Below are 11,046 nucleotides of genomic sequence, written 5' to 3'. Positions count from 1 at the left end.
ATTATTATTATTATTAGTAGTAGTAGTAGTAGTAGTAGTAGTAGTAGTAGTAGTAGTAGTAGTAGTAGTAGTAGTAGTAGGAGTAGTAGTAGTAGTAGTAGTAGTAGTAGTAGTAGTAGTAGTAGTAGTAGTAGTAGTAGTAGTATCAACATAATTATCCTCATCATATACTTACGCTATATAGTTAATAAATTTCAATGACGTTTAAATAACATCTATTTATATCACCTTTTGTCAATTCTTCAACTATTTGTATTATAAATCAATGAAAAAGATAAATGAGGAAAATGAGAGAAAGAAAAAAAACAACAATAAATAAACACGTTGAGGGTAAAAAGGTTATATATTATTTCTTCTTTAAAAAAAACTAATTCTAAAATTGAGCTTTATATAGTGCAATATCCATTAAATGTGCTCAAAGCGCTTTACAAGGGTCCCTGGTCAACAGCATCATTTAACATGTAGGAGGGGACATGACGCCTGTTATGCCATATTACAATTTTTCGGACAAAGACAAAGCTATTAACGGCCAGGTACTCATTTTACACCTGAGTACGGTGAGAGAATGTGAGTAAAGAGGCTTTCCCAAGGACTCAACTATGCGCCGAGCGCGAGGCTCGAACCCAGAACCTTCCGATCCGAAAGCGGGTGTCATACCACTAGACCACATAGCCGAGCTATAACAGCATCCGTGTTTTATCTGAGTTCCAGAAGAGAGGAATTGGAAAAGCAAGCAATCAAAGTCCTTTTATTATTTACATGCTTAAATCAGATCGATTCATAGATCGATAAAATTCACTGTGCCCAGCGGGTGGTTGGGGGATGGGTAGTGGTGGTTGGGAACGATGGATGAGGGATTGAGGTAAGGAGGGTAGGGGGGGGGGGGGAGGGGGCGTTGGAGAATAAAGCTCTGAACACATATGTGACCCTTCGCCTCAAAACGGTATTAAGTCGGGATGGCTAAGATATTGAAAATTCAATTTATAGCCAGACATATACGACTTGTGTTGAGTTTGAATGTTTTATTGAGGAGAATGGATACCATATTTTATGGTGCTAATGCCAACAATTTATATTTTTGGCCATTTTAACATTTAATTCGGCTTTTAAGCATATTGGTCGTTCCGACATAATACCGTTTTGAGACGATGGGTCACATATGTAGGATAAATTGGTGGTTTTACTCGTAGCGACCCGAGTGACTCGCTGGTAGAATGATGGGATGTCGGGGGTTGAATGGAATAATAGGAGTAGGCAGGTGAAAATGTCAGTATGTATCACCAACGCCTTTTATATATTTGACATATTAGGTATCTTTTAGGCGGCTACCATTTGATCCAGAAAGAAAACATGAATTTTACAATATCACTTCGATTATGAAATATATATATATATATATATATTTATATATATATATATATATATATATATATATATGTGTGTGTGTGTGTGTGTGTGTGTGTGTGTGTATGACCCTTCGTCTCGAAACGGTATTATGTCGGGATGAATTGGGATCCGATACGTGACTTTTAGAATTAAATTGATAGGAAATACCAATTGTTGAGCAATTGCATTGTAAGAAATTGTCTTCATTCTCTAACATAACAAATCGAAACAAACCCCAATTTCATGTTTTAGTCAATAAATTCCATTTTTTTTTTTGCACCCGAGTCATCCCGACATAGTACCGTTTGGAGGCGATGTGTCACAAATATTAACTTAGCGTGTCACAATTAAAGCTCGCATTGCTTAATTAAATGCTTATTTTCGAAAATATATCACCATCGTCGTCCATGTTTTCCGCCATGACAACAAACTATTGTTTTGCGTTCCGACGTAACTGGGGGTTTAATCAATTTTTAACTGGATGTTCTAACTGAAGTGTGTAGCGACCATAAGGGAAAGGAGGGGGGAGGCTGGGGCTGGAACAAGGGATGAGGAAATGCGGGGGCGTAAGGAATAAAAAGAAAAGAAGCGCGGAGAGTGATTGATAAATTGTAGGGAGTGAGTGAGAGAGAGGACAATTTTACAACTCTTGTTTTTGTTATTTTGTCTTAACAACGACAATACCACATTATCTCATTCGTCTGTAGTGTTTCATTTATCCTGTTTTGTTGATAAAGGGGAAATCCGAAACATCCATTTGATCTGTTTTCGTATATTAAATTGAAGCTAACATTCAATTTCACATTGTTATTTATTTCTTCGAGCTTCGAGAAGCAACATTTACATTTCCTGTTGGACAGAACAATGTTTCTTCGTAACATCAATAGATTAATTTACACCAAACTGTCTTAAGCCTAAGAGTTCTTACTCGGATTTGAGACTTTTTGATGAGTCGGGGATTGTCTTAATTGAAATATTACATAAATGCTTTTTGGTCAAAATGTACAAAAGAGTTATGCATCGACAGAACACTATTTGGATTGTAAAAATATACATACTGATATGGTCTACATCACAATACTCGTCTGTCTGTAATATCTATCACTATCATTTTTGTCATTGTAATAGAAAAGGAACACAATATGTAAGGAGAAACATAGTCTATGAGGAGAAAAAAAGAAAACATGACATTATGCACAACGAGCGAATTCAAGGTAGATAATCAAATTAATTCCAGAGATATGAATCTAATTCATATTTGTTTCCCCTTATAAATGTGAAATCTAGGAAATTGAACATTATATGAAATCACTTGTGTCTTGATTTTTTTTTTTTAATGTTTACTAGATCTACTTTAATTCTAGAATAGAAACACGCCAATAAGTAATCTGATCTTAAGAGAAAGTTAAAACCTTTTATTTCCACAAAAACGGCCAAAGTATTCGAACTTGGCCAATATAAATTGTCAACATGATGAAACCATTCCACTTAAACTCACAGCGGGAATGAATTTTGAAATATAAACAAGGAACCAGTCACGTGGACCATTCTATATTTTCAAATTATATCCCAGATTTGGTACTTATTTGGATTATGTCTTTGTTCGATAGTATTTCTTGTTGTAATGTATACAAGGTATCACTTTGGAAACAAGAATAATCTTTCTGTTCTGTTTATGTTAAGGAACGGTTGTGGTTACAATAATTAATAGTTACACAAAAACATCTGGCCTTTTATACGTACTGTGTCCACTTGTAACTTTGCCCGCCAGAACGTAATCTAACCAAACTATTTTTCATTACCGTGGCGACAAGTAAAACTGCTCACCCTAATCAATCTTTCATTCTTTGACTTAGCTATTTCAATGTTTGCAAAGTATCTGTACTAAGGCTAATGTTGCACGTCAAAGACACCCAGCACTTTATTCAAGTACCGTGCCCATTGTTAAGATAAGGTCCTTCGAAATATCTTTCCGCTTCCTTGTGTCTTGTTTGGGTAACTCTTAAGCCACTTTAGGGCACTTAACCCGGTGCGCTAGCAGTGTACCAAGGTCAAGTTTGGTATTTTTACCCCCTATATCTGGTCTGTAGCTTGTTAGTTATGCCACATAGCATGAGTAAATTATAGTTACCAGCTGTGAGGTATACGAGGTGACAGAACTATGTTTTACATTATTCTTATCGAAGTCTTGTTTCGCTTCCACAGTGTCGTCTGAATTGCAATTAAAGTATCAATTACATTGGTAATACCTACCCTATTTTCCTCAAATAAATACTTTAAACAAAAATGTATTTAACCTTCTTAATCTAGCAGTTTCTGAACCTAGTCAGCAACGATATCGAAATAATTTTAATACAAGTAAATTGCTTTATTCATAAGAGGACATTTATTTTAGGGTTATTCCTAAGGAAGACTTGAATAAAGGAGCATCAGCCGCATTGCAACGCTCCAAGTGATTTAGAGCGGGGTGACTTGCTCTAGTCCACAGGGGTGTCTTTTTTACGAAACCCGCCGAAACCCGACAAAACACGCCGACTGGTGTACACTTCCTTGAGTCCCAGGTTCACTCCCCACTGCTACCTACTTCCCATAACTTTGTCGGGTTTCAGCGGGTTTCGGCGGTTTTCGTAAAAAAGACACACCGGTCCACACAGGACGGTGAGAAGCTGAATCCGATATCTTCCGGATAAGAAGCAAAGAACGCGCTTATTGACCAGTTCTCTGCGCCCAGGTCAGTCAGAAAAGAACCTTTGGTTGCAGTCTGATCCCTTTTCTTGTGAAGCGAGTGCTCCACTGACTAGTTTATAGGGTCCGCCTTAACTGCAGTGTAGTGAGATCAATTAATAATATAAGACATTGTCTAGAGTATGGAATTAGTATTTGGAGTTCTTTATTTAAGCGACAGTCTGTTAACATTGAGAACGTACAAAGACGCTCTGCGAGACTTTTGCCTAACATACATTCGACATCTATCCTGTTAAAGTATCTAAATTTGCCTTCACTAAAATATTGTAGAAGAAGAAGTGATCTTATTCGTATATATATATATATAATATATATATATATATATATATATATAGAGAGAGAGAGAGAGAGAGAGAGAGAGAGAGAGAGAGAGAGAGAGAGAGAGAGAGAGAGTCGTGCATGGTTCTTACAATATGGGGTATAATGGATTTAAAAAAAAAAATATTTGCCTGTTACAAACGTTTGGGAGATAAATTTAAGATATTTGTTGAAATATGTAATTTGTCTTTAAGGAAAAATAATCTAATTCAAAGAACTGTGAGAATTCGGAATAATCTAAATATAAAGTTTGAGACAAAAATTATTCTTATTCAATTTATATTTTAAAGAATGCCATTGGCAACTAATTTACTAACATAATGTTTGATTTTTATGAATAGTGAGTGTAACATAACATTGGGTGTCATTGTATTTTGTATATCAATTTTTTGAGACTCTCGAATGTGTAAAGTCGAACATACCAAATGAATTTAAATAGAGTTAATAATACTACGAATATTGAATATGACACTTATTTATGTATAAGATATTTAATACCTGATATTATCAATTAACATTCAATGCTATTTATATAATTGATAACTTGTATCTATGCATAAAAGTTACACAGAGCATTTAAAGGTTTTTAGAACCTATTAGCTATTAAAAATATTATCAATTAACATTGAATGCTGTTTATATAGTTGATAAATTGTATCTATGCATACATTTAAACAGAGCATTTAAAGGTTTTTTAGCTCTTAAACGACACGATGCAATACGATATAATTATAATGAAATTAATCATTTCAAGAAAATAAATTGACGTTTGAGTAAGATTAGATAACACACCTTCTACTACAGACTAAACTAGTAATGATTGGAATCCTGGGCTCTATTGTGGATATAAACGTATTCGCTCAAATATAATGATAATATCCTTCAAAGCAGATTTCTCAAATGTATTTTTGAATGCATCTGCTATTTATCGAAATATAATGGGTGATAATGTATGTTTAATCTTTACGATATCAAACGCATAGTAGAAACACTTGTGATATTGACAATCTGAATACGTTTTATTACCTCTGGTCGTGCAATATTCTTTAGCCGCGTAAAGACTTATCAATTTTCGGTCATACATGAAATAACAAAAAGCGCTTTCCAAAATTTGACCAGAAAACTGTTATTTCTTATATATCGATATGTTGAAATGAACAATAATTTGATACCAACTCTAAATCCTAAGGTTTCTGCTAAGACTCAAAATTAGGCTTTTTTGGTAAGTGTGCTCCACCTTAATCTGTCTTCAAGGAAGTAAATATTGTAGCCATAATGCAAAAACTGTTCTGTCCGTGTATGGCTAAATACCAATCGGTAGATGAAAGCCTTACGGCCCTGTAATCTATATTCATAAATTTAAAGACATGTTGAATGCTAACGTGACTTTTCTAAAAAATGAAATCCACGTAGAGCAGTTGTTGTTTACAGACTTTTAGTTAACATGCCTCTTTATGATCAAATCTATGTGTCCATCCCCCCCCCCCCCTCCCCACCACCCTCACCCACACACACACACACACACACACACACACACACTTATACACAAACACACGCATATACATCCACACATTCAGACGTTCCAGACATATTCACAGCTCTTTGCAAGTACAATGGAGCATTATGCTGCCAATATAGACGTTTTTCCATTTATTTAGACTTTTCATCAATTAAGTCAGATCCATTGTTCCGTTTGACAGAAATGTGCTCCTCTGCATTTTGTTTCATGTTGATTTGTAAATATGTCGGAAACGTTGCGATCGATTTTCTTTAACCTGAGTCTTCAGCCTTACTCCTGTTTGATAATTTTACTTGACAACACATACTTGGTACAAACAAACAACAGGGCTTGAGTGACAACCATAAGGTTTACTGACAACATATATATTGAATGCTAGAATGTCTTAAGTACATAATTTTTCGATTATTATCTTTGAAATTTATACAAGATACTGAAAATCATTATCCGATTAAAATATTTAAGAAATCATTAATACTAAACAGACGACTGGTACTTTTTCTTGGAGATTTTTTTAATGTGCAAATCGGTTGGGGGTGGGGGGGGGGGGGGGTGGTTGAGACGTTTAATTCTTCAATCTCTCTATTGATTGGCAATTATTGGTTTTCTTTTCTCTGCATTAAGTGTGGGAAGGGGGGGGGGGGGGGGTAGGGTGGATGTTGTATTATTTTGGCTTGGGATGGAGGTGCATGTATTGATTTGACTTTTAATGTTTAACCCTCTCCTTACCAACCATAGGAAAATCGTCACATTCGTTACGATACAACCAACAATTTTCTTATTCAAATTTTTCTTGTACATCACACAATTTAGACAAAAATGAACAGTGTGTTGTAGACCATGTTTTGCTAAAGAGATTATGTATCGCAGGAACTTACTGCTATTGTTTTTGAATGATAAAAAATCTATTTTTGTGTTAGTTTGGTGTGACGTTTTGGGGGAAAATCTTGAAAAGGGCTGGTAAGGAGAGGGTTAAATTATGACATTATGAAATATTTTCAACTCTACCGGTAATGTTATTCCATACATGGCTTTGTCTCACTTCTTGTCAAAATAGACTAAAGATTATAAGTCGTGAGTTTGCTGAATTTTGTGTGGTGGTAACAAACATTTTCCCTCTCCTTACCAGACATTTTCAGGATTTTCCCCAAAACTTCACACCCAACTAATACAAAATAGTATTTTTATCACTCAGACATAATAGCAGTAAAGTTCTTGTGATCAATAATTTCTTTGGCAAAACCTGCTCTACAACACACTGTTCATTTTCTTTAAAGTTTATGATACAAAAAATATTGAATAAGAAAAATGTTGGTTGTATCGTACCGAATGTGACGATGTTCCTATAGTTGGTAAGGAGAGGGTTGATGTGTCTCCTTAATAATAGAACCGACTCTTTAGGCAATACTGTTTCAATGTCAGTTCTGCACGACGATTATTATTAACTGCTGTCATTATCAAATATTGATATTCATACCATATTCAGTGTTTTTGAAAGAGGAGTCATTTGTAACGTATGATCACGTGGTTCTCGTGGAGAAAAAGGGTAAAAATCAAACATGCGAATTATACAATTTCATTTTCTACTAAACTTGGTCCGAATAAATAAAGTAAAATCACGTTTTAAGATGCTTTTCTTATTTCCTTTGTTTGGAAAAATATCAAATACATTTAGAAACAACAACCGAAGAACTGATTTCAACCACACAAGGAAACTTCCAACTTCCTCAGCAACTTAACACACATGATGGCATTCTAAAGCTGAGAACACTTGCACTATGGAGGCAAATTACTAACTGGATAATAGAAACAGACTAACAAACTCGAAGTGACGCACACATTCACGGCAAGCGTCCATAGAGACTGCGCAGCCATATTCATTCATTCATTTGTTTTGTTGGGAGAAGAAAACTTTCGAGGTGTTAACAAATTGAAAGCTCTTATTTCCGTCTTCACGGGCTTTGTAATTTACAACAATAGAGGATGTTGTGGTTTTCTCGTAGAAACAAGTGTCAAATATTACATAAGTCACAAGAACAAAACTGACCACCCCATAATTTAATAATATCAGTGCTGTTTATCTCCACTTGCACTCCACTGACCCACAAACTCTGATAACGTTTAGACGTCTATGTCGAATTTCCCCAAAGCTGCGAGTTACAACAAATGTGCACAACCGCTTCGTTTCAATGGAAAGTCAATCAATCTTTTTATTGGAAACTTGGGCCATTCAAGGTGCGTTTCGAACCATTTACACCATCAGCATTCTGCCATTTAGTCAATATTTGTAACAGCTGATAATAACGGCGGAAACAGTGACTGATAGCGTATTATTCCAGTCTATTTCGTACCGGTAAACTCATAGCCTTTGTGTCGTGTTTATAATTTCAAATGTGTCTCTCGGTCGAGTTATTCTGTGTTCTGTAGATTCAAATGCGTTTCTTTGTCCCTGTGGTGTTAAAATCAAGTATACATTATATTTCCAGGAGTTTTTTTTTCCATAAACTCGGTGTTTTGTTCATCTGGATATTTTAAGAGTATTTGATGGGTTGATGAAACATTTTGTGGGCTCAGGAATTACATTCTATACGTGACCAATAGTCACAATAGTCAGTGTGAATCTAAGGATTAAGTTGAATTTTAAGCTTAATTAATAGAACATGCGTTAGTAGAGAGAGAGAGAGAGAGAGAGAGAGAGAGAGAGAGAGAGAGAGAGTTAGATAGAAAGTGTGAGAGAAAGAGAGTGAGAGAGAGAGAGAGAGAGAGAGAGAGAGAATTTTGTTCATTATACATCTAAAACTTTATAAATCTTAATTTTTATCATTATAACTTAAAACTCGTTATTTCTTAATATCTGGTTCTCTTCGATATAACACTGGATTGACACGATGTGTCATTTATTCATTCGTGTGATATAATTTATATGACCTGTAAGAATTAACTTTTTGTTTATTTGGATAGATTTTGATGGTTATTTCTATCTTTATTTTTTGTTTGCAAAAAGTCTCGAAATGTTTTCATTTAGAGTAAGGATGTGTGTGATTCATCAGACACTATGAGAAATCTTTGGAATAATAGTTAGAGTACGAGATTGATAAATTGCCTCAAAATATAGATATCCTTGTAAAAGGTCTAATGTAAATATAGCAAAAAAATTATTGAAACAAAAGATGTAATATAAAGCAAGATACGAACAATAAACCACAATCTAATGCAAAATAAATGTTTAATTCCTTAAAATTCCGAAAGATAGGAATTCTTACTGAACACAGATAGAAAAGCTTAAAATTTACATAAATACGTACACACACACATACACATACACACTGAGGGAGGGAGAGAAAGAGACAGACAGAGAGAGAGTGAGTGAGAGGGAGAGAGAGAGAGAGAGAGAGAGAGAGAGAGAGAGAGAGAAAACGAACATACAATTAGATTCACAGTAAAGTGACATTAATGGCATTTTCCTGGTGATTTTAAACGTCAACAAACTTGCCTTCGCTTTATGCAAAGTGATAATAAAACACAATGAATAATATACACATACACTTTGCCACCTTCGATCTCTGTATGTGATATATTGTGCAGTTATATATATATAGATAGATAGATAGATATAAACCAGAATGTCAACTTCGTTCTTTCTACTGATAAAAAGACAACAGGAATCTATTAGAGGTCTTATTCCTTAGAGATCAAGAAGTGAAATGTTATGTTATTAAAATAAAGATTACTACGCCGTTATATTACATTGGAGATTAAGATAAAAGGAGTAAATCTGACTCATGAATTAACAACACAAAATAGACGACGTTTCGGCCTTTGGCCTTTCTCAAGTAAACACAAAATACAAAATACACTTGTTTACTTGAGAAAGGCCAAAGGCCGAAACGTCGTTTGTTTTGTGTTGTTAATTTATGAGTCAGATTTACTTCCTTTATCTTAATCTCCATTTTATTGACTCATTTAGGCACCTCTATTGATTTGTATTTCATTGATTCGTATGCTTTTGAGCAACATTCTCACCACTTCTGCACTCAAGATGAATCGTATCAACAAAAAATAATGATCTATGCGTTACTTTAAATACTTATAGTCTGATCAAGAGAATTTAGTTAGAACTTTTCACCAAACCTGGCGGTCTAAAATTGATAACACAAAGCCTCGTGATGTCATTTTCATTCATTCTAAATTAATTGGCTGCTGCTATGAAACCGAAGACATAGTTATCGGAATGAACAACGGCCAAGACCACGACGTCACTGGAGAGGGCGGACAGAGTGACATAAATATTCAGGTCAAAGACTTTTTTGCGTTTCGTCAAAGGTTTAAGTTTCTGCCCGTCGATCTAGACTCGGACGATGATGAGTACATACCATGTCGTGGGTGAGTGGTGAATACCAATAATAGACAGTTGTCAGATATTATGTCCTGTAATGTTTGCCGAGTCGTTAGCAGCAATGTGTGACTATTAGTTGAAGAAATGGATAAATATTGCACTAGGACTTGGAGGACCATGGTTTGAATTAATCTTCCAATTATTATCATAAATAAATAAATAGATAAGTAGTAGTAGAAGTAGTAGTAGTAGTAGTAGTAGGAGTAGTAGTAATAGTAGTAGTAGTAGTAGTAGTAGTAGTAAATAATATTGATGATGATGATGATGATGATGATGATGATGATGATGATGATGATGATGATGATGATGATGATGATGATGATGATGATGATGATGATGATGATGGTGATGATGATGGTGATGATGATGATGATGATGATGATATGATGGTGATGATGATGATGATGATAGAAAAATGATAATAATTTGAGCATTTATGTCGAGTAATATTCACTAAACATGCTCAAAGCGTTCTATAATGGCCAGTTGAACTATTACCTCTCTTGCTTCCGAAAGCATCAGACCTTACAATGCTTTTCAACTCGAACAATGCGATCATCTCATATCCCGTGTAAATAGCAGAAGTAACGATCGTTTCTTAATCAGATGTTATCTTTGCTGGCTTTCACACCCTTCACAATATAATCAAAATGATCAGCATTCCGATTTTCTTACCACCATG

At 34.8% G+C, this 11,046-nt stretch overlaps 1 protein-coding gene across 5 annotated transcripts in view; it reads left to right on the top strand.

Annotated features, from left to right (window-relative positions):
* The window catches only part of LOC144967149 (kinesin-like protein KIF12), a 145,191-nt gene that overhangs the window by 86,618 nt on the left and 47,527 nt on the right, over positions 1–11,046 (top strand). Inside the window, exon 1 of one of the 5 annotated variants that reach the window (XM_078904023.1) lies at positions 10,023–10,351. The exons of the other annotated variants lie outside the window; for them this stretch is intronic. Coding sequence (XP_078760149.1) covers positions 10,200–10,351 — 152 coding nt within the window. The 5' untranslated portion in view covers positions 10,023–10,199. Of the gene's footprint in view, positions 1–10,022; positions 10,352–11,046 lie in introns of those variants that run through there. 5 annotated transcript variants of the gene reach the window in all.

Source organism: Berghia stephanieae, chromosome 3, assembly GCF_034508935.2.
Source record: "Berghia stephanieae isolate SIO BIC M18660-M18661 chromosome 3, UCSD_Bste_1.3, whole genome shotgun sequence".
In the NCBI taxonomy this organism is placed as follows: Eukaryota; Metazoa; Mollusca; class Gastropoda; order Nudibranchia; family Aeolidiidae; genus Berghia; species Berghia stephanieae.
This window is presented reverse-complemented; position numbering and strand designations above follow the sequence as displayed.